This window comes from Asterias amurensis, chromosome 6 (assembly GCF_032118995.1).
Source record: "Asterias amurensis chromosome 6, ASM3211899v1".
Lineage (NCBI taxonomy): Eukaryota > Metazoa > Echinodermata > Asteroidea > Forcipulatida > Asteriidae > Asterias > Asterias amurensis.
Window position 1 is genome coordinate 5,917,722 of NC_092653.1, and position 25,382 is coordinate 5,943,103.

Here is a 25,382-nt window from a genome sequence, read left to right on the forward strand (position 1 = left end):
GACCAGGGGTAATAATGTGAAGCGCTTTGGGAGAAGCGCTATATAACAAACTAAATATCATTATTGTTATTACTGCTGTGGCATACAGTTTTATGTCCCATCCAAAAGACAAAGCAATAATGGTTAAGTGTTAAGGATACAAGTGTCACAACAGGGCTCGAACCCACACTCTTAACAAAATAACCAGAGCTTGAGTCCGGAGCTCTTATCTGCTCGGCCCTGACACGCCGACAACCTACATACCTGAGGGTCTTCTTGCAGAGATCATCGTCTGTAATCCCATAGTACGTCAGGGTCTCGTTGAACTTGGGATCCAGAGTCTTGTGAACTGTCTTGGTTCTCAGCTTAGTGGACTGTGCAGAAGGAAAAAACACAAGCCATTTATACACTGAAACAAAACTTAAAATAAAAACAAAATGAAGTACCAGTTCTTTTAGAGCCATATTAAGCCACCAACAAGTTTTCAAGTAAGAACTACTTAAAGGAACACGTTGCCTTGGATCGGTCGAGTTGGTTTTTGAAAAGCGTTTGTAACCGTTTTTCATAAAATGCATATGAGTAGAAAGATGTTGTAAAAGTAGAATACAATGATCCACACAAACATACCTCAAAATTGCGTGGTTTTCCTTTTACCTCGTCGACTAACACGTCGGCCATTTATGGGGGTCAAAATTTTGACTCCCATAAATGGCCGACCGTGTTGGTTCGCACAGTAGAAGGAAAACCATGCAATTTCGAGGCAAACTTGTGTGGATCATTGTATTCTACTTTTAAAACGTCTTTCCAACCATATGCATTATATAAAAAACGGTTACAAACGCTTTTGTTTTGACCAACTCGTCCGATCCAAGGCAACGTGTTCCTTTAAGCATATTCATATTGGTTGAACCCTTATTTATACACACTGTTGTGTGTTAGCACCATGTGCTCACTGTGCATGTACTAAAGCAACTAAGAAACTGATTAATTTATTTCTTTCAAGACCATTTCAATGTTCAAGATTTTGATTGACCTTAACTGGCGCCTTTGAATGTTTATGGTTTAACAGATAAGTGTACCTTACAAATGCCGTTATTATCATGATTGCAATCAAAATATATCTCTGAAGGAATGGTCCTGGTATGAATTTAACTGATAGTTAGATTAATTAAAAGTAAACACTTTAACCAGCCAGAACCAATACGGCAGTTACTCGTTGAATATCTTCAGACTGGCACTCCCCGATCAAAGATACTGACAAAAAAGGGAGACCGCCAACAAAAGGCTTAGATAGCTCAGTAGGGTGATTGCTAGACTTGTGGACAAGTCGTTAAATATCTGTCACGGTGATAGCGTTCCGACTCCATTCCGAATCTCCCCGTGATTCCCACGGTATTCTCGCGAGACAACTGGCCCCGCTGGACTACTGCTCTCACAACCACGCTCCCATTTAAGAGTAGAAGTTGGCAACCAGCAGTTGGCGCGAGAGCAGTCATCTCGCAAGAGCACCGCTGCAACTCGACTATCTCACCGCGGCAGACCATTCACGACTTGTCAACAAGTCTAGTAGGTTGCCAGGTCTAGTAAATTTTTCTTGTTTCTACCCAAAATTGTTTACAAATTCACCCAGTCAGTTTCTCTTGTTGTTTATTGTGGTTTATTGTTTAATTTGATCTTGTAGATATTTGTCATACCTTGGTTGCTCCAGGGAGAAGGTGAAGCTTGACGTAGGGGTCCGACAGACCATTGGAGTCCATGGCCTTCAGACCGGATGCCTTGTGAATGGTACAATGCAGGGCGTTGTTCACACCATCGTATAATGCAGAAAACTCAAGGGTCCCTAGTGAACCTACGAGAAAATAAAACACAGTGTGAAAAATACTGTAGAGACTTTTTCAGATACTTTCATTAACTTTCTTATGTTTGCAAGGTTTAGGCCCAACTTATCTCCAGGAACTCATCCAAAAATATCATCCAGTACGTAATCTCCGCTCTAAATCCTGGGGTGGATTTCACAAAGAGTTAGGACCAGTCTTATCTCGAGTTAGGACCAGTTACTCGTCCTTACTTAGAACTATCCATGCAATTTGTATATCTCCTAGGACTAGTCCTAGGTTAGGACTAGTCCTAACTCTTTGTGAAATCGACCCCAGGTCTCTCTTAGTTTGTCCCTCGACTTTTACTAAATTTTATGGGGCCAGAGCTTTTGCAGCAGCAGCAGCAGAATTATGGAATAGTCTTCCGGACACCATAAAACAAGCTCAAACAGTGAATTTATTTAAGACAAAGTTAAAAACACATTTATTTTTGCAATAGCCTTCAGTACTTCTTTCTGTAACAACTAAATTTTCCTTTTGTATTTACTTCACATCTCTATTAACTTTTACTTCTCTTTTGTTTTCTTCTCAAAGCGCATAGGGAATTCTCTGTGATTGTGATATGCGCTCTACAAAAATGGTTCATTATTATTATTATTATCTTGATAACAGCAACGTGTATGCACTTCAAATGTTTGGAGGGTAGAAAAACTCATATGAACATCCACAGCAATAGTAGGAAGCTACATTTTCCATTATTATTATTACATTGACATACAAATACTTGACAAGTTCTCTGTATATTATATCATGCAGTTATAATGAAGCATCCACTAATTGGGAAGTGGAAATCATGCAACAAAAAAATGACAAAATGAAAAGAAAAGGTAATTAATGATATTAAACAATGAACAGGTAACAATAATATCATCCGTTTTTTTTTTCATTAGTGGTGCAACATCAACTACAAATGAGGACTATTGCAATGAAGAGAAGAGACAACATTGGTATCCAATCATAGGCTAGGAAAGAAGATCCGACCAAACTTAGGCCAGGTCTGAATTCGACCTTACATTTCCGTGAACCAATGTTGCAACTTTCCTAAGAAAAGAAAAATCACTAGAACAGCACATCATGAAATCAGTACACTGAAAATAAACGCATCTAAGTAGTGTGAAATGTCATGCATGCAATCGAGGAGAATAAATTGAGTGCATAGTGGATACACAGAACAAAAATCAGAGAGTGTTTTTAAAAAGTAATCATAATAATAACCGTATTTATAATGCGCCTTTTTCCAAAGGATACAAAGCGCTAGGTATTTACTGCAAGGTGAGTGGGATGAAGTTTGAATTATGAGACCTAATCCTTAGCACCATGTAATAGTCTACAAGGTGCTGTGGCGCAAAATGCTGCCAATCAAGCCAGGAACACCAAGGCGAAGCCCTTCTCTTTTCGATGAGTGCACTTGGTTCTTTTACATGCGTTACACAATACATTGGACCAACGGCTTTATGTCTCATCCGAAGGACGAAGCAATGGTAAAGTGTCAATGACTGGGGGATTTGAACCCACAATCTGCTGATCAGAAACACCAGAGTTTGAATTCGGTGCTCTTATCGCTCGACCATGACACTTCCACAAGTATGGGCAGGTCCAAGGAAATGTCCACTGGTCCCATGTCTGCACACCGCTTGTTAATACGTAATCATCCCATGGACTAATGAATAAATGTCATATAATTTCTTTTGGATATTTTCCTCATATGCCCACAATTTGAATAGAAATCACTGATATCATTGGCTCAATCACTGATATCAATGAATGACTTAATGAAACCAAGGACTAAATCACTGAAATGAATTACCAAATCACCTAAATCAATTACTGAATCACTGAAATCAATGACAAAATCACTTAAATCATAAAATAAATCACTGAAATCTTCAATGCTTTTCAAAGGGTAAATTTTCTTGAAACCTTTCAGCATTGTCACACAACTAACTACGGATGAATCACTAGTGCAAGGGTTAATGCTACACAAACACATTCACAACAAAACTCATGGGTTTGGATAATTTCTTAATGTGGCAAATAAGTACTACTCAGCACGTGACTCAAGGTCTGGGACAATGATGGGTAAAAATATAATGTAATTAATAATTGTTAAAGGAACAAAGATTGCCTCTTGATTGACCACTTTGGGGTATAAAAAAAACAGACTTACCAGGTAAATTTCTACTTTTAAAACATCTTCCGACCATACTAATTTCACAACAAACGCTGTTACAGCCCAAAGAAAGCTGTAACAGCGTATCTAAAAAAGCTCAAATTTGGGATCAATGTTACTTTGAGTTGATTTATCCTAGAACAGGACTGGCAGCCACACAAGGGTCAAGGTGATCTGAAGAGTTGAAATCAACGCTCGGAGGAGAAGAGGATAAAGTTGCTTCAGGTGACAAGGCCCTAAGAGTCGTTATAGAGGAAACATTTTTCAGACAGTTGTCAATAAATCCAAGACACATCCATACTGCTATACAGCGTCTACATACAAAGCATGCTACACTACATGTACAATGGTTGTTACTTGTGCATCACTGGGGAAAGTGTTCAAACATGTACACTACAATGTCACACTCACGATTCACATGGCTTAAAATCTCTCTAATTGATGTCTGTTGCGAACAGTTTAGGACCCGTTAGAGCTTTCAAGTTTAAGGGAGCACCATGTGTAAATCTCTCTTGAGTAGCAGTGGTTCGAAGAAGAACCGGTGGTTGGCAAATCAACATTCTGATCAGTATGCTCTGATATTGTGCTCAGTATGCTCAAAATCATTCTTACTGTGAAATTCTTGTTTAAAAGTGTCTTTAATTGAAATCAACCATAAACAGCCCCTGTACAACTTGTAACTATTGTGTACGTCTAAAGAGTTAAAATAAAAATAAATAAATAAAATAAATAAATGTCTGTCTGGAAAAGGTCGATCAATTATTATTTGATGTTTTTTCATGTTTTTTTTCTAGCTCTGAGGGTCTACACTGAGTGAGATGCTAAGCCAAGTGAAGCCCAGTTCATACTTCCTGCGAATGTGAATGCGATTGTCACAAGTTTTCAATGAACTATTCGCAACATTCAGTTGAACTGTGTTCAACCCCTGCGAAACATTTGCAGCTAAAACAGCCATGTGACGTCAAAATTTGCTTCGCATTTGCAGGAAGTATGAACCGAGTTTGAGAGACTACGATGACGATCCTACTGATCCGTACTTCCTTCATCCGGGCTGGATCCAAGCGTGTCCGGCAGTCCGCAATCCTGTGAATCAAATGAATTACCCCCACCACCACCACCACTAGAGGGCGTCTGGTTGAACTGATTGAACGCTCGGTCCATGTCGTCCTCGTCATGGTCTGGTTTGTGTGCCACTGTGGGGCCACTGCTGCCACCAGAGCGGACTGAACTGGTGCGACTCAAATCTGTTAGGGGGAGGAGGTGGTTGTAAATTTAACGGTACAAGAGAAGAAAGGAATGCAAAATATTAGCAGATTTAAGATGTCCTGATACCAAAGAAATTGCACAAGTCTATGCCCTGAACTGGTTTAAACCAGTTGAGACTTGATTGAACTAGTTCAATAGGATGAACTCGTTTAAACATGCCCTAAGACACGCCCTTTTCCCCCCAGTGACTTCCCTTGCCTGAGAACAGTAGAAAAACCAGTGGGAAATACAAGCATAGCCAATATTGTTGTCCCCATTAAGGTTGACCATCATAATAAGATATTTTTGAGAAGGGCACCTCAAAGCAAAACCAAAATAAATGTTTCAGAAAAAAAAATGCTACGTAGATATTGCACACTGCAGAGGTTGAAAACAAGATTCACCTATTCTTGCCATGCACATCATGCCAGGAAGTAAAAACTTTATATTCTCTTTAAAAAAAGTACATGTAAGCTTATAGGCCTACAATGATGCTCAATTGTGTATCACGTTGTCCTGTCAGATAGTTGTGATAGTTATTTTAAGGAACGACTTTATTCGCATGAAATTGCAAAACGATGACTGTTTCCGTGTGTCTTCGTGTACCTTGCGCTGCCAGCGTCCCAGCAAAGTCAGCACAGAATGCACCACTTGCGATAACAGATTGGTCTATAATGTGTGTGATGTCTTTGATTGTGGTGATCTCTCTGAAACTCATTCGCAAACCCTCATGACACACTATCCCCTCCCCCGTCACACTCCCCCTCCCCACCTCCCCAAGCTATATCATTCAACCCAGCCAACAACATGAACCCCACTGCCCACTCACCATTCTGCGAACCTAACTCCACACACAGTTAACATATCGTTTTCATGACTCCACAATTCAACTATTCAATACGTTGTTTAATCCATACTCTTTTGAGAAACTAATTCAATATGAGAATTCCATGCCTGACACCCACATTGTTTCCCTATCATCTACCTTTTACATTCTTCAATTTGAACACAATCATCCCTAGGCCATTATAGATGTTTGTTCTTTAATTTTGATTGACTACATTCATACAGTCCATTGTAGTTCACAAACCCCCATCCCAAGTTCAACCCACTCCTCTGCAAAAATGTCACTACTACAAAAGTAGCCATAATGTGAATGCCCACACTGTCTCCCTCATACAACCCCTTTTTACATTCCGTAACTCAAACCCATTGTGTACATGTACAATGTATGTCTTTTGTATTGCTATGTACTAACTAAATGCCATGCATAATCATCAAACTTCCTGTTTTTAGTATCGTTCTATAAGTAGTTGGTTTTACCAGTAGTTTGTGTAGCTTGTGTACATTGAAGAAACTTGAACAAAATTCCCCCTCCAGTGAGAAAAAAAATAATAAATAAATAAAACAAATTCTTGGTCATCATAGTAGCTTCTCCTAGCCTTGTCCCCAACCCCCCACCCATATTAAACAACCCACTCTTCTTACACAAATCCCCCTACCCACTAAGCAGCCATTTTTGTTAAACCACCTACATGAAAGTGCGCCTAATAATTGCTGCATTATTAATATTATTCATAAAGCTGACACAATATCAAGCAAGCTTCGCTATCCCTCCAACCCTGACCCTGCCCCCTTCCAGCTGCCCCCCTCATCACCGATCCTCAACACTCTATAATTTTGTCTATAATTCAGACTCCCCATATGTGTCCTGTCAACTCTGATTGACTATCCCCTCCTCAGTCCAACCCCCTTTCTCACAAATCAAAAGACACCCGCCAGCCGAACGTCGCTCCCCAACTAAACCAGAATCTAATTTCATGTTACCGTGTTTGTCTGATCACAACAGAGGCATAGTCTGAAGCCCAGCCTCATATATCACATTTCTTTGTCCTATTTTGATTGAACGCCAAAACGGAAATGAGAACCAGCAGTCATTATTGCACGTCAGCAGTTTCTATTACTCGCCGTAAATGTCAAGAAAATTAAACACGTGCGAGAAAAGAAAAAAAGAAAAAAAAGGGCAGAAAATAGCAAATGATAAATGTTAATGGTTGGAAAAAAATGGATGGACCCAGTAGAACGAAAAACATCATCATTAATCTAATATATTATTGTTTTCTTTGAAATATTAGTGAACCTACAAGAAAAAGTGAGTATACATTTCCAGTACTCAACGATGACTAATAAATCAGTCACACCTTTTTTTTTTTTCTTAAAGTAAAATGTCTTGCGTTTAACACTTCACTTGATTTAACACTTTCGCCGTCATACTAGCCTTGTAATCTGTCACTAGACTAATATCAAATAATCTAAAAGGAAAACAAAACATATCCGCACTTTTTATATTAAGACAAGAAACACAATGAAGGGGAAACTTCCATCTGTTGTGAATCTTGTTTAAGTACCTGAAACCACACAATTTTCAACCTTTGAAGAGAAAGGCTCATTCTAAAAATAATTGAGCTGATTTTTATTATTGTCAAAAGATTGATGGGAAGAATCAGGTCAATTTGTTTAAAGGCAGTGGACACTATTGGTAATTACTCAAAATAATTATTAGCACGAAACCTTACTTAACGAGTAATAGGGAGAGGTTGGTAGTATAAAACATTGTGAGAAACGGCTCCCTCTGAAGTGGAGTAGTTTTCGAGAAAGAAGTAATTTTCCACGAATTTGATTTCGAGACCTCAAGTGTAGAACTTGAGGTCTCGAAATGACCATCTAAACGCACACAACTTCGTGTGACAAGGGTGTTTTTTCTTTCATTATTATCTCGCAACTTCGACGACCAATTGAGCTCAAATTTTCACAGGTTTGTTATTTCATGCATATGTTGAGATACAACAAGTGAGAAGGCTGGTCTTTGACAATTACCAATAGTGTCCATTGTCTTTAATCATCTTTGATGATAACTTGAGGATCTTTGAAAAGAACGTAAAACAAGTTACATGTGAATCAACACGATCTACCACAGCATTCACATATTTGAATTTTTTTATTGATTGATTGATTTATACTTATTTGTGTTATTTATTCATTGTATGCAAATTACAACGACATACTTCTTACATCTACTTCAGTACCTCTACCATTATTTTATGCAAAATAAGAAATCAAAGATTGATTAAAAAAATAAAATAAAAAAAAGCATAAAAAGGGGGGAGATTGTAATCAGACTGATTATCAAATACTACAAAACGAAAACTGACTACTCATTCAGGGCATGGTAGACTTGACATCAAGCCTGAAATTGTGGTTATTTTTGTCTGCATAAGCCAAGCCAATCACCATTTGCCTCTATTCACGCACGTCACACGCGGCGACTGTGCCACACTTACCATTTTGGTGGGCAATCGCGTAAACGCTGCATCGCCTAAAATGCGCACTTCAATGATTTATGCATAGTGACATTGACCACCAAAATGGCGCTTCATCATGGCGCTCGACATCATCATGCCGCCATTATAATAGTGATGAAACCAGGCCTGGATGAAACAATGGAAAACACACATATTTTACGCGCGGCATAGAGGTTGAGCTAATGAGAAAACTTCCTTTGACCTCTAGCCGAGGGCGCCCTACTTAAATGACGTTATGTACGTAAGATCTATACTGAATCAAGCAGACAAGAAACCATGATCACAGACTTGGAACCAAAGTCAAGGGGATCAATGAATTAGAAACTATATTGTAGAGGTAGAGGAAACGCTACATCTAAGGACAGAGGGCTTTTTTCGGGGGGGGGGGGGGGTTCAAAGAAGGAGTGCACTGTTTCAGAGAGAATGTTTGGGTGAGAGAAACTAGAAAGATGTTGGGAAGAGGGTTGGTGGCTTAATCTAGAATGCTTTAATAACTACTTGTTTGTGGAGGCGGGCAGGGGCTACATCAATAAGACGGAGGCTTTGTTGTTTTCTTGCCTTTATTCCAAGAAGGTGTACATGGTGTAAGTTTATGGCGAGAGAAACTACAAAGAAGTGAGGAGGAGGGGGTTGGTGGCTGAATCGGGTGCATTACACTATTGGAGGAGGGGCTTCATCTAAAGACACAGTGTATTGTTGTTTTCTTTTGTCTCATTCAAGGAATGATGCATTTTTCAGGATGAATGGTTTGGCTGAGAGAAACTACAAAGAAGTATAGGGAGGAGGGTTTGGCTGCTAAATCTAGACTGCTTAAAAAAACTACTTGTAGTACAGTGCAGTGGGGAAGGGGCTATATCTAAAGACAGATGCTGTGTTGACTTCCTTCTGGAAGGATGCATTTTTTTCAGGATGTAAGGTTTAGGTGAGAGAAACTTCAACGAATTGGGGAGAAAGTAAGTAGGAGGGTTGGGGAAAAATCTTTTTAAAGTAACCTTTAAAGCCATTGGACACTTTTGATAAACAGTATTGTCCAAGGCCCACACTTCGTGTATCACAACTTATATATAAAATGACAAACCTGAGAAAATTTAGGCTCAATTGGTCATCATAGTCGGGAGAAAATAACGGGAAAACCCACCCATGTTTCTGCACGATTCGCCGTGTCATGACATGTGTTTAAAATAAATCCGTAATTCCCGATATCGAGAATTGATATTGTATTTAATGTTTTCTCAAAAAGTAAAGCATTTCATGGAACAATATTTCAAGAGAAGTCTTTCACCATAACCTTTTGTAAACCCTTTAAGTTATTTGTAAATCTGTGAACTTTTAATTGTTTTGTTTCGAAAGTGTCCAATGGCTTTAAGGGCTGAGGTGTTGTTTACTTCCTTTCATTCATTATAAGATGGGGTGCCAAGAAAGAAGGATTTCTGGTATTGTTTTTTTTTCATTCCAGATTTCAGAGACCTAGAATTAGGAACTCAGAAGGGGGGGGGGGGGGGGGGTGCGTAATCTTAGAGCAGATGTTAATTTCTGGACAGAGTGTGTTCTGATTAACAATCTTTCCTTCAAGGATGGATTAATTGTTTAATTTACTAATCAAGGTTTAAGTAAGGGAATCTAGATGGGGAGGGTGGCTATGTTTTTAAGGAAAGAGGAATTCTAATTTCTTTCTTTCATGCCTTATCTAGGAGCAAGAGTTTGGGCAAGAAAAACTATAACAAGGAGGTGTGGGAGGGTTTCCTAATTCTACGGACAGAATGGATACATTCATAAGAGAGGATAAAATTGGGCATTAAAGGAACACGTTGCCTTGGATCGGTCGAGTTGGTCTATGAAAAGCGTTTGAAACCGTTTGTTATGAAATGCATATGGTTAGAAAGATGTTTTAAAAGTAGAATATAATTATCCACACAAGTATCACTCAAAATTGCACGGTTTTCATTTTACGTCGCGAACTAACACGGTCGGCCATTTCTGGGAGTCAAAGTTTTGACTCCCATAAATGGCCGACTGTGTTTGTCGACGAGGAAAAACGAAAACCACGCAATTTCGAGGCATATTTGTGTAGATCATTGTATTCTACTTTTACAACATCTTTCTAACCATATCGATTTTATAACAAACAGTTGCAGGACGCTTTTCGAAGACCAACTTGACCGATCCAAGGCAACGTCTTCCTTTAAGGGGGGAGGAGGGGTGCAGCTAAAACAGGCTAGATCTAAGATTTTTTTTGGGGGGGATGTTTTTTTTTTTTTTTTTCATAATTCTCGGCAGGGTGTATTCATCATGCACCTTCGTTTTCTCACCTGAGTTGGAGACATTTGTGCTGGTGAGCGAGCGCAGAGAGCTAGCACGGCTGCGCTCTGGTTGGTTGAGTGATCAGACAGAAAGAGAGAGTGTGGGACAAGTTGGGTCATTTATGGGTATCGGTGGATGACGATGATGAGGGTGGGTGTAGAATGGTGCCATGCCTTGGTTGCAAGTAACCAGGGCCCAATATCATAGAGCTGCTTAAGCACAAAAACAAGCTGAGCACTACAAAATAATGCTTACCAGCCAAACTACCATGTTGCGTGTACAATTTGTGACAGGTATCCTGCAAATACGCAAATACCTGCTCAGCAGATATTTGTCAAGCAATATTTTGTGCTTAAGCAGCTCTATGAAATTGGGCCTTGAGGGTGACCCGTCGTCGTGAGACAGGACACAATTTGACACCGGGGAGACACTGGTCTTTGTATTTGGCACCTTGTGATGGCAAAATACATACGTACCTATTCAGAAAAGATTATTTTTTTGCTTAATATTGAAAGCCTTTGCAGGAAATACCAGCCAGGCTCGTAGTGGCGTGTCATGGCCGAGCGGTTAACAGCACTGGATTCAAGCTCTGGTATTTGATCAGTAGAGTGTGGGTTCGAATCCCGGTCATGACACTTGCTACGTAAAATTAGGGAGGTAGTGCTTTCTGCTCTACCAGCCACGTATCTGTAGGAGTGATACCCAAGCCTACATCCGTATGGACTGTAAAAGGGGTAACCCTGTTTCAGCCCTAGGAGTAGGTGGCAACGGCCTCTGGAATAAAATAATTGCAGCCCACACCATGAAGTGGCCTTCAGGCCTTGCGTGTCTGGCCACTTGCATAAAAAAAAAAAAAAAAAAAAAAAAAAAAAAAAAAAAAGTGGATGATACCCATGCCTACATTGTACATCCATGCAGACTGTGAAGGGGGTAACCCTGTATCAGCCTCAGGAGTAGGTGGCAACGAGCCCCCCTGGTGGCAGTTGGTTTAGGTCGACGGTTAAGTTTAGCCCTCACTTTGAAATGGCCGTGCGGCCTTGTTCTATTAGGCGATCTCTCATTAAAAATATACATACTTTAAAAAAAAATCATTTCCCTTCAATGTGTAGCTGATCTACAATGTACTAGCCGTAGCAATATCTGCAACTGCTAATTCCGACCCGACCTTAGAACAAGTTTGCCTGACAGCCAACCAAGCACATGAAAAAAGGCGATCGCCACATGATTAAAGATCTGTTATTAAGGGGCAAAAAAAAGGGTCGATAGGCAGAAAATGTCAAACAAGCCTTTATACAGAAAGGAAAGTAAATAAATTACCCCTGACATTTAATTCTCTACGAGTGCAAATCCAGATAGGATGTCGAGAAAAACAAGATGTAAGTGGTGACGTAAATCAACTGTTTTGAACGAGCTTTGGTAAAATGTATTTTTACAAGGTTTAAGATTTTATCAGTACAGTTTTGATTTGAAATCTCTCCCGAAAAAAAGATTTCTCGCAAAATTTTTGTTATAAATTGTTTTGAAGGACATAAAAAAGGAGGGGCACAGAGATATTTGCGCGTGAATGCAAAATATGAAATGACATATCGGAGGTGAAATAGTCGGGGGTGATAAAACTACGATTTAGGACTAGCAACTTGAAGCCGATGTTTATTCAGATTTGGGATTAAGATTTGGTCCGGCTGGCTTGCATATTTCTCACGGAGGGTAAGTGACATTTTGCTTGCCATAAAAATAAGCATTTCTCATACAATCCAAGACAAACAGTCTAAAATAAAATAGCATTGACCTTTTCTCCAATGTGAAACTAAAGGTCAGATAACGGGAAAACAGAACAAGTGGGTACGAAAATCAGAAGAGCTTGTTTAAAGTCAAAACACTTTTAAGATTGGGTACGTTTTTGTTTATGGGTTGATCATTTTATGAGGACAACATGTGTGTTTTGTCACTAAGGCTGAGCTGAAGCAATCCTTATCAAATAAAAGGAGCACATTTTGTGAAAACAAAATTGAGATAGTAATGCAGTTTTAAGACGGCAAATCTTGAAAACAAACATGTGGTGAATAGAGACTTAAAGAAAAGATACTTGACCGCAAAATATTTCCTGTAATGGGGACTTTTTTTTATCTATTTGGATTTGCTGTAATAACATTTGTCTTTAGTGCTAAGGCTAAGTGCACTCCAAGTTCTGATATGATAAAAACAACTCTGATAAAACAAAACTGATTCAGAGAGTGAGAGAGAGACAAAAATAGCGTGGCCAAATTCCAGTAAAATCAATTCCACTCTAGGTATAAGAGGAAACAAATATTGTGACGTGAATAAAATCCAATGCATTTATGACGGACCACTTAAAGGTAAAGGTCCTTGGCAAGTACGCCAAAAATGAATGATCATAAAAACTTAAGATTGGTAAGAAGCACTGCAGCTGTTGTTAATGTAAACTATTTTGAGAAAAGATTCCCTTTAAAGTAAAATGGTTTTGGATAATTTTCAACCCCAAATATTTGAGGTCAGTTTGGTGTAGTGGTCTCTTGATGCCATGCCTTCCACCTCTGGGACCCCGGTTCAAATCCCACCAGGGGCACTATGATGTGGATTGGGTTTTCAGTCCTTGACTGCGAGGGTTGTCCCCAGGAATATTTCTCTTTGGGTTTTACTCCCACATCTAAAACGGGAATTTAAACATTGTTGTCTCTCTGCTCGTTTAAGAATATTTACCCAGATCCAAATCCAAATATTTGATTCTAAGAAACGATTCCTGCATGATTTCTGAGGGTTGATGTCGTTCATGAATGCTGTGGTCAACAATGCGGTTGGTACCAGGCTTAGTTGGCTTTAATTGTATCCCTCTTTATGATTTTTGCTATAAATTTGCATTATATTGACAAAAACAAAAAAACCTAGGGAAAAACTTAAGTTTTCTGAAATAAAATACCATGGTCAATTTGACTGGCGAAAGTCACTCGAAGTTGTCCGTCAAAAAGCATAAATTCTCAACAAAAATATGGGAATACGTTCGGACTAGGTTTAGGGCTAACCGTTCAAAGCAATAATTATAAAAATAGTAGAGGTTAAAATGGGAACCAATACAATTGTTGGACAACAAAATCAAATTAAGGGGAATAAAAGAAAAGAATTCATGGCTATTTACAAAAATACCAAGTAGAAAGGGTCCGGTCACCAACTATTTAACAAAGAATTTCCCAAGTTTTTTTTTTTACAGTTGGCATAAATATTTTCAGTTTAACTAAGAATCAAAAACTTATCACAAAAACAAGTATTCCTTGAAACCCTGATAAATCCTGATAGTAAAAGAAGATAAAAATTATAAATCCATATGAATCAAACGCAAAAGCAAAATCCCACCACCGAAATTGACAGTAAAACATTTCATTTTCTTAACCTCACCTCCAAGAGTGCTGCGTTCACTGTCTGACTCATCACGCGCTGCGTCGTGGCCGCTCTCCGTCGTGCTGGTACCACCATACCATCCAGCGCTACCGATACTGGTTCGACTCCCGGCCATGTAGTTATTACCATAGATTGAACTGGCTGTGTCAGTCTTACTGCCGATGCTTATGTTGTCATCGCCTTCAACAAGGAAAGAAAAATGGAAAAACAACAACATCAAAAGTAGTTTGAAAACACAATTTTCAATTGTCCTCAAGTTACATGTAAAACAGTGAAAGAAGGCAATGGACACTCGGTTATTACAAAAAAAATGTTGTTAGCATAGAGACTTACTTGGTAAAAAGCAAGGGGAAGCTGTTAAAGCCATTATACACTTTCGGTAAACAGTATTGTCCAAGTCCCACACTTCGTGTATCACAACTTATATATAAAATAACAATCCTGTGGAAATTTAGGCTCAATCGGACATCGGAGTCGGGAGAAAATAACGGGAAAACCCACTCCTGTTTTCGCGCGTTTCGCCGTGTCATGACATGTGTTTATATAACAAATCCGTAATTCTCGTTAACAAGAATTTATATTGTTTTACCGTTTTCTCAAAAAGTAAAGCATTTCATGGACTAATATTTCAAGAGAAGTCTTTCACCATTACCTTCTGTAAACCCTGTAAATTATTTGTAAATCTGTGAACTTTTTTTTTTTTTCTGTACCGAAAGGGTCCAATGGCTTTAATAAATGTATTACATGTATATATATATTTTTTGTCGATTTGACCCAAAAATTTTGATTTAAAATTAAGGTATTCTGATTGGGGTCGAGAAAGTTACAAGCTTTCATTTGAGCCATTGCTCGAAAAAGTCCGCCAATTATTAGTAGCAGTGAAATAAAGTGCTCAAAATGAGTTTTTGTCGGGATCCCGTCAATATATCACGTGACCAATTCTTATGTGTTTTATAAGAAACGTTTTAAATTTTTGTCATGGTTCCTGACCATTAAAAGTAAAAGTTAAACTTTTTTTCGTTAGAGCGGGTGATACTCTTGGAAAATACCATTCAATCAAACAAATCTATTTTTTTAATGTTTGTGGCAAAAAATCTGACATAGCATCTTAAGGCATTTTATATGCATCTGAAAGCACACAAAGTTGTGCAACAAATGGTATTTTTCTTTCATTCTTCTTTTGCAGCGTTGATGACCAATGAGTTAAATTGAGTGATGTGGTCAAATCTTGCAGCCATTTGCGGCCACTTTCTGGCTATGGGCACTTAGGTACAAGAAACTGTGGCCTTTAAAGGCAGTGGACACTATTGGTAATTACTCAAAATAATTATTAGCATAAAACCTTTCTTGATTACGAGTAATGGGGAGAGGTTGGTGGTATAAAACATTGTGAGAAAAGGCTCCCTCTGAAGTGACGTAGTTTTCGAGAAATAAGTAATTTTCCACGAATTTGATTTCGAGACCTCAGATTTAGAATTTGAGGTCTCGAAATCAAGCATGTGAAAGCACACAACTTCATGTGACAAGGGTGTTTTTTTCTTTCATTATTATCTCGCAACTTCATTGACCAATTGAGCTCAAGATTTCACAGGTTTGTTATTTTATGCATATGTTGAGATTCACCAAAAGTGAAGGCTAGTCTTTACCAATTAACAAAAGTGTCTAGTGTCTTTAAGGGGTTCAGGTAAAGACCTAGGTTGTAAACTCCTCTTCTGAGCTTTTTTAGTAAAAAAAAGGGGTGAATTTATTGCAACAAAAATTTATTATTTAGTCGCATCAATCATCTGGGCTTCAAGAAACAATCCTACACTTCCCTCTGGATACAAAACGAAGGATCATGTGATGGCTTTATTTTTTCAAATTGAAATTTCCTTTAACCGGCAATAACTCTCCTTTATCAAAGTTTCTCACCAAGTAACACATCCACCTACAAGATCTTGACAAGCCTTAGGTCCCCAGTAATCGGGAAGCCTTAAAATATTCATAAAAAATTTCAACATAACTCACAGCCCGTAATAAATTTGCCCAATCACATCAAATAATAGATGAGAACAAATACTGACAGCATGGTGCAAACAAGCCCTGTGAAATATGACATCAATTTGTGAATCATATTTCCAACCAAAGCAAATTGGTAAAATAATTGTTTTAAACTGCCCAAAATAACTCAAATTTTTTAACTGAATCAACCATGTCACCTGGATTTTAACAACTGTGGTAGTTAAATCCAAACCTAAAAACCTTTTTTTGAAAGTTGTACAACGCAGGAGCCATTAAGACTACAGTCATAAACACCATGGACACTTAATCCATTCTGATTGGTTGGAAACAGAGTTTAAATGTGCGATATAAACACAGTCAGAAGTGATTAAACATGAACTAAAATTATTTATCGAGTCGAAAGAGGGTGCTATCGGATGTCGTGTGGAGTGCAAAAATTTGACAAAATTGAGTTGGTATGTGGCGTATTTGGCTCAAGCAAATTTACTTGCATGCAATAGTTTGAAGCTTAAGCACACTAGTAAGAAAGTTGTGGGAGGAGTTAGTCAGTGCTCTACGCATGCATAGAAATTTGACGCAGAGTCGAGGTGATGAGCTAAGGCAAAATTGTTCTCAATTTCTACAGGGTTTTTGAAAAATTTAATGAACAAATTTATGAATGGGAATCAAAGGCCATAAATTTTGTGTCGGCCTACTACTTCTTGGTTTTTAGTCTATTTCAATGATCTGCAGGCAAAACATTATTTTTTTCCGCCACTAAAGAAATCCTGGGCAGCACCATGCACCATCACTTGAAACTGAGTGCCAAGATGCACCTGCCCTCATCCCAAGTGGCTTCAAGAAGGACTGTGAGGAGGACTGATGAGCAAAAGACTTTAGAATCAATCAGACAAGGTCATAGACTGCTGCATTAAGACAATAAATCAATTAATGGATAATAACACTGACAAACATGTAGTACACCATGCAGGCTCATCAAGTATACCGTCGTACATTCTCTCTCTCTCTCCAGCTGCCAGCATACAGACACAAATGCATATATCACATTAAACAGCCTGGTTCTACCTGTGAATGCCGAGCAAATTTGACGTCACATGGCTGTTTTCGCAGCGAATGTTTCGCAGGAGTTGAGGACAAGTCAACTGATGTGAATTGTTTGTCGCAAGTCTGTGACGTCAAAATTTGTATCGCCTTTCTAGCTTGCGCTGCAGAAGCAGGACCTACCATTGTGTCCCTCTAATGCGTCCATTTAAATGCAGATACAAAAGACAGTTAATGAGTTGCTGTCTATTACATAATGCATTAGCCGGAAACAATTATTAGTAATTGGTACTTCAAGGACTTTTCCATTACATTGCATTCAGTGTCTTTAGCACCCCCCCCCACCATCAGTTAAAATATGATTTGATAATGAGGTTTACAATTATAATAACAAATATCATACAATAAGAACATGTACTAGGTAAATGTTGTATGGACAAGAGCCATGGGAATATATGTACGTATTTACAGGTCAGAGAAATGTTGACTAAATCTGATGCAAAAAGTAAGATCATTTGCACTTGTCCAAGCTACATGTGGTAGCATGAACGTCATGAAGCAAATTGTAGGAATTTCTTATATTTAGTTTTAGTCAATCCCCAATTATTAGGGAAACAACTCAAAATGTACTGTACAGCAAATGGTTGTCCTTTTATAGCAAAATGCTAGAAAGTATCAGTTGTAACTCAAAAATATTGATTCGCTACTCAATTTTGCCATTCAAAATAAGTTCAGTCAAATTTTTGTGCAATGAAAAAGCTCTGAACGATATTGTTCCCTGTTTTTTTGTAATTGTCTTTAAACATGAGGCTAAAAAACTCCATTTTGAAGGGGTGAAGGAGGGCTTTATCTTGTGCGTGGATTTTTTTTCTTTTTTTAAAATAATTTTTATTTAAATAAAACAAAAAAATTGAGATCTCTCCCAGTTATTTTCTGCCCTATATAAGAGATACTTTTTATAAATTATAATTCATAAATACCCCTGATAGTTTTGCAATACCTATTGGTGGAGAGCACGCCACGTGTGGGTGTTTAAAAGTGTGATTTAAACACGGCTAGACATGTTTGAACATAGTTGTGGACCGCAAGCTTTATGCTTGGCGCTAATTTACGCGAAGGCCTACTGCAATAAATACACCGGTAATCAGTGTACAGTTATCAATCAGGGATGAGAGGCATTGCCGACACAAAAGTCTGAAACTGGGATTCCAATCTTAGGGGATACATTGAAATGATGGCATTTCAACCTTTGATCACCCTTTGGAGTTCTAGATTCCAAGGAGCTTTTGGGAACAGTATCCTGAGTGCTAGAGAAGTAGACCAAAGAGCACGTCTTATTTAATTTGGATAAAAGTACAGTGTTTTTTATTATGAGGTAGACTTTAAAGGCAGTGGACACTATTGGTAATTACTCAAAATAATTATTAGCATAAAACCTTTCTTGGTGATGAGTAATGGGGAGAGGTTGATGGTATATTGTGAGAAACAGCTCCCTCTGAAGTGCCATAGTTTTCGAGAAAGAAGTAATTTTCCATGAATTTGATTTCGAGACCTCAGATTTAGAAATTGAGGTCTCAAAATCAACCATCTTAACACACACAACTTCGTGTGACAAGGGTGTTTTTTTCTTTCATTATTACCTCGCAAGTTCGATGACCGATTGAGCTCAAATTTTCACAGGTTTGTTATTTGATGCAGATACACCAACTGTGAAGGCAAGTCTTTGACAATTACCAATAGTGTCCACTACCTTTAAAAAGTCTGAAATCAGACAAAAGACTGACAAATCTCATACCTGATCAATGCAGGCATGCGTAGGCACATCAATTAAGTGTCACTTGCATTTTAAGGCTTTGCAAAATGGAGCCCGAGGTAAAACTTTGGATAGATTCTCCAATTTAACGCTTTTTAATAAAAAGGGCATCTATCAGCAAGGTCCTTTATCTTTTATTCCCTTATTATTATTATTGTTATATTAAAACTCACCTGTGTTATGTTCCCTCTTTGGTTTCCTCTTGCGTCCGATACTGACTTCATCATCTGAGCTCGACGATTCTGACTCGCTTTCGCTGTCTTCAACTGCACAAGAGTAGGGACAAAGGAGAAAAGAAAGGACTGTGTTCATATTTGTTTTTTAAAATTTGGACTTTATAGTTTAAAGGGTCTGGGTACTTTTTGTAGGACACAAAACACAACGTCCACAGATTTACATTAAACTCACACAGTTTGAAGATAATGATAGCAGAAAGCTTCCCTTTAAATATTACTTGCTGATGTGCTGTAGTTTTGAAGAAATGAGTAACACAAGTCACACAAATTGTTTTAGCATGTAAAACGTATTTTCGTGACATTGTTTTAATATCTTCTCAAAAATCTACAGCACCTCAGCAAATAATACTTTAAGGTACATAAGCAATTCTACCATCAAATGGTGTGAGTTCAATGTAAATCTTAAAACATTGTGTTTTGTGTTTTAAAAAAAAGGTACCCAGACCCTTTAAGCCCTGATACAGGGTAGTAGTCTCCTCTTCAATCTAGAGACTATAGTAGACAGAAACGCTTATACCAAAATGCCTTGTAGTGGCCGCAAATGGCTGCAAGAAGATCTACTTCCACTCAACCAAAAGAACAAGTAAAGGTCATGTCTTCAATTAATAATAATAACAATAACAAAGACTTGTAATGCGCTCTTATCCATCCTGCTGGGTGTTAAAGGCGCAGTATAAAAAAAAAAAAAAAAAAAAAAAAAAAAAAAAAAAAAAAGACACAACAATATTGTCCTTGAAAACCTGTGAAACAAGATAAGTATAGTCCCAGCCTATTTTCTATACCATCCACCGGTAATAGCTAAAAAAGCAGGACACTCCTTTTTCAAACTGAGAACATCTATTACGCGGTAGTACAATGAAGCAAGACAGTTCTCTAAGAACAAACTTTAACTGGCAAGTAGATACACACAGTACCGCAAACCAAATATATATAAGATTAGTTTGAGAAGAGATTTGAGCCGACATTTTTCAAATGTTTAATATTCACATACTGTAGTATCTCTGTTTCTGTTTTAGATAATTTTTTTAGGCCCTTTTCATGAGAAAATTTGTGAAAAAAAAATCAAAAACATTAGCCATGCCTACATAATTCCCAGGAAATTTTGACACTCTTTTGTTGCTTGCTCATAAATTCTGTTTCGTTCACCTTCTTAAAAAATATTATTCTAAAAAAAGCTTTCTATTGTAGCTCGGAAAACAACTCTTTCCCTTGAGCCCTTCACAGCCAATTTTGCTAGTAAGTGTATACAACAAACAAGCATCCATTAGCCTTTACAGACTGAAGTTGTTTTCACCAAGGAATGCAAAGGCGACGAACAGCCCCCCCCCCCCCCCCCTCCACCCATGCCTAATCTATTGACAGCTACTCATCTGTCGCACTTCCTGTTTATCATTTGTCTATAATCTGTCATCCTGTTTTATAATCATTTTGTAATCTGTCCATGATAACCATTTCTGATGAAAAAAACGAACAACCATCATCCCTAACGAATGTTTAGATTTGATGTGGGTTTTTTCCCCAACTTATTTGAAGAAACAATACTGAATTGGTAAGAAAAAACGTATGAAACTCTAATGATGGAAAACATCCCTTGAAATATTTCAATCTGAAATGTCATTTTTGATGATAAATAAATAAAACTAAATTCCTGTTTGGAACTTTAAAATATATTGATGCCATGCAAAATGTGTCATTGTTTTTTTCACTGTTTTCTCGAAATCCAGCCGTCGATTTCACAAAGAGTTAGGACTTGTCTTATTGCGAGTTAGGACGAGTAATCCGTCCTAACTTCATCCTAATGTCTTCGGATACGGAACTGAACTCGTCCCTAAGTCCTAAGATTAATCCTAAGTTAGGAAGAGATTTGTGAAATTGACGGCAAATGTCTGATCAATCTCAAACTTCTACAGGTTTGTAAAACCTTGCCAGCAACTGTTTTGTTAGCAAAAACCAATTCTGTAATGTTCCTTTAAATAGTAAATATGTTTTTGTAATATTTCTTAGGGTGTTAGACAAGAAAAGAAGAAGAAAAATAAATGAGACGGAGGACAAAGGGAGAAGGTACTGAAGACAGAGAGGATGCGACTACGTTCTCAAGCTGCCTGTCTCAGGGACATCTCAGATGATTTCCCCAAAGACTAGAGCTGGACACTAACAAACACGCAAGGCCATCATTCGAAGGAACAGAACAAATATTGTCCACAAGTCTAGGACAAAGCATCTAAGGTTCTGGGATTTATTTAAGCCTCGGATTTACAGAAAAGTTCTTGGGACATGTTGAATTTTTGCTTTTTTAAATTTCTGTTTAGAAAAGAACAAATGCAAACAACATTTGAATTAGAGTAATCTATACCCCACTGAAGGTTGCAAAAGATAATCTTCACAAATAAAAATGAAAATCAACCAATCGGCTAAGAAGTTGTATCTTCTTTGCTAAAGTGTAAAGACGGATACACCTCAATGAAAAGTTAAAATGTCATTTTTTGAAAGTGCAAAATGATACAATCTGGCATCCATCTAGTTTCCCATAGGAATTACACATAGTCAGTCTTGAAGCAAGAGCGAATAAATTTCCCATAATGTCCAGAGACATCTTCCTGCACCGAGGCTTGCAGGTATTATATGATAGTGTTACTGTTAAAAGGTTTCACAATAAATCACATTTGACAATAAATTATTACTTGCTCGTAGATTTATAGAGTTAATGACAATATTCCCAGAATTGAGCCTATGCGAGAGACTATTTATTTCGGTTACGTATAAATTTACATTTTAAAATAAAATCTCTGATTTATTTTGTAAAATGTAATCACACTTGCGGCAGGACTGATGTGTTTACTTTTGTAGTAAATGTTCTGTGGGAATTGAAATGGATGCCAGACCATATCATTTTGTACATTTAAATAATGACTGTTTCACTTACTATAGGTTAATACTGAAAGCGTGTCTGTTATTATAATCATCACCATATGCCCACATGGTTAAGTATTGTGTTTGGATTGCAAAAAAAGGAAAATTTGGTTTTGCTTTAGAAATGTAGAATACATTAATATGAACTAGGCAAACAGGGATCCAAAGTTTATGATGCAACTTGGAAAGTGGCCCATCACCTTAAGGGGATGCAAGTTTTTATTTCAAATGTCAAGTAATAAACCACAAGGGAAACTAGCTGGGTAAATGTCTAACTAATTTTGGGTTGAACAAACAAAAATCTACTAGAGCAGGATATGAACCAACAACATTCAAATTACTTCACCAGAGCTCTTCCAACTGAGCTTTCTAGCCCTATGCTTCGGTCTTCCCATTTTGTCAATATCACATTAATCCAGGGGTCATTGGTTCAAATCCAGCTCTTGTAAATATTTAAAACTTACGCAGTCAGTTTCCTTTATGTTTACTGTTACTTAATGATATTTTTGCTTTACTCCGTAACACATGTAATTGTTGATATTTTTTTTATGGAATTGTGGAAATAAATGTGTGTTTGAAATTTCTCCTCCCTTATTGTAAACAGGGTTTTGGTTGAAGATGCTAGCGACCTAAACTGCTGCCATTTTCACAGGTTGCTCTATCAAGTGGTGGATTTCTTGGAAAACGGAATACGGGAGGGAGGAAAACAAGACGATGTTTTACAACCTCTTTCCTTTAAAAAATACACCCCCTGGTGTGCCTGAATGATTGCGTAGAGAATGATAAGTATCGCAGAACCCCGCGAAGCCTCTGCAGGGATTAGGGGCACTGGAGTGTTAAGTCCCAGCTACACTGTAAGAGCTTAGCGAGGTGTGGGTGAGCTGTGGAGCCCCTAATGCACTTTGCCATTTTGTGCTACGGGGGAGGGAGGGTAGGGACAGGGGGGGGGGGCGTGATGTTTGCCGACATGTCCTTAAATTGCATTGGGGAGATATGATCCTGTTAAAGGGAGATGCAACATCGGTCTAAATTGACTTCAAATGACCATCAATAAATGATAATAATAATAATGGCTTTTGCAACCTTATTCGTGGGTTCGTATCCCCCACCTGAGTAACATGCCTATGGATTTTTTTCTTTTTCACAGGACTCAGAAAAGTACTGAGTATACATGTAGACCCGGTAACAATGTTTACAAAATGAGTAAACTTGTACATTCCAGGGCATTTTCTTCCTACGTTCATTAAGTAAAATCATGGAAACATCAAAATGCACAACTTCTGTGACAAAACATAAACTAAAGATTACTCAATGACCCAAATTACCAATTTCACAAAAATCATCAAGTTAAACAAATTGTAATGCTCCATATGAGTGTACATTAGGGCGCGTAAACCCAAGATAAACACCATGAGTCCGAGTAAAAACAAATTCCGAAGACCTCTTTCAATTCAGCACCCTTTAGCCATAACTTCAACAAATTTGGTCCAAAATGCTCCAGTTTTAAAAACGACAAGATTAAAAAACCCAATGTTTGATCTGTTTTTTAGTTGGTTGTTTTGCAACTGTCTCGGTGTGTTTCAGGGGAAACTAGATCTGAATCGGGACTGTGTGCACAAAGTAATGTACACTGTACATGCTCTCTTTATTTCATGCAGATGTGTAACATGATATCACAACAGCGATGCTAGAATTGCAAACGCAATATGCTTATCCGATTGACAGCCACAGCAACTACATGTAAATCATACGCACGTACACGTACAATGTACAATACCAGACACGCAATGGCAGGACACTATGTATATTTGTACACATAATGCACTTGTGTATCTCTCGATCGCATGTAAATGATACCCTCATAGGGATGGGTGTTCAAAGAAAGCCTGGGGCTTGACACTGGAACACCTTTGTACATCAGGTTTTACACTGATGAACGTTGGATTCAAGACATGCTTTGAAACACGGTTATGGGGGGAAAAAAAACAACTAGAAAATACATAAACCATGTATGCAATGGCATTGGCAGTACCGTGTGTACATACGTGTATGCACAATTGTGTATCTCTTGACCGCATGTAAATGATACCCTCAAAGGGATAGGTGTTCAAAGAAAGCCCGGGGCTTGACAACGGAACACCTTTAGGTTTTACACTGATGAACATTGCATGCAAGACAAGCTTTGAAGCACGATATAGGGGAAAGAAAACAACTGGAAATTGTGATTGGAATGTAAAATAACAAGTTCATGTAAATGTTATAATGGATACAGTGTTCATCACTAGTTGTTTTTACTAATGGGGATTTTATTTGACACGTCAAAACCAAACTCAATCTTTATCAAACAAATGTGCATATAACCGCATCAAATTCCATACTAGAGTTCAAACTTTCAAGACATGTAGTATGGTTTATTATATCTGGTTGCACAGAAATTTAAGATTTCTTTTAAATCCCCATCCTCGGCCTGTCATTTTCCCGTTTCGTTCTTGATGTGCCATTATAAACATTTCTCTTAAAATGAAATTGTTTTTCCTACCCACCAACCCTCTTTTTTTTAGCATGTTACAGGTTCAAAAAGATTGTTTTTGGTAACGCCTTACACCAGCGTTTTCGAGGCAACTTCGAGGCTTCGAGTAATTGTTTTATGCTTGCGTCGTTGAAATTTTGATTCAAAAAGAAGAAGGAAATCTGTTAAAACCAAATTTAATTTTACTCACTGCTGTTTTTAAACTGTTCAACAACAAAAAAATAATAAAAGATTCCCAAGAAGTTCAGTAATTTTCACTGAAATTATTAGACAGCACGGCTTCAACCAAGCCGTGCATCAAAATTTTGCTCGTGTTTTCAGCCCAACTGGCCGTGCTAACACGGCGTGCACGGCTCGCTAGCTAATACGTTGCCTTACATTCACTGTACAAATATCTAAATCAAAAGGAAAACATAAAAAAGATTGCAAGATACAACGTCAAGGCAGAATTGAGCAAAGCATATTTGCACAAGTACCGCTGCATTAATATAGTTGAAAGGACT

The 25,382-nt window shown here is 37.9% G+C and overlaps 1 protein-coding gene across 4 annotated transcripts in view; it reads right to left on the reverse strand.

Moving 5' to 3' along the window:
- Positions 1-25,382, reverse strand: part of LOC139938943 (rabphilin-3A-like) — a 58,924-nt gene that overhangs the window by 10,785 nt on the left and 22,757 nt on the right. For 2 of the 4 annotated variants that reach the window (XM_071934617.1, XM_071934616.1), the window contains exons 7-12: positions 19,377-19,469; positions 14,346-14,528; positions 10,943-10,999; positions 5,064-5,270; positions 1,674-1,828; positions 244-353 (exon numbers count right to left, since the gene is read on the reverse strand). In XM_071934617.1, the coding sequence (XP_071790718.1) occupies positions 244-353; positions 1,674-1,828; positions 5,064-5,270; positions 10,943-10,999; positions 14,346-14,528; positions 19,377-19,469 (805 nt within the window). The remainder of the gene's footprint in view (positions 1-243; positions 354-1,673; positions 1,829-5,063; positions 5,271-10,942; positions 11,000-14,345; positions 14,529-19,376; positions 19,470-25,382) is intronic. The other 2 variants (XM_071934618.1, XM_071934619.1) reach the window with 2 other exon arrangements.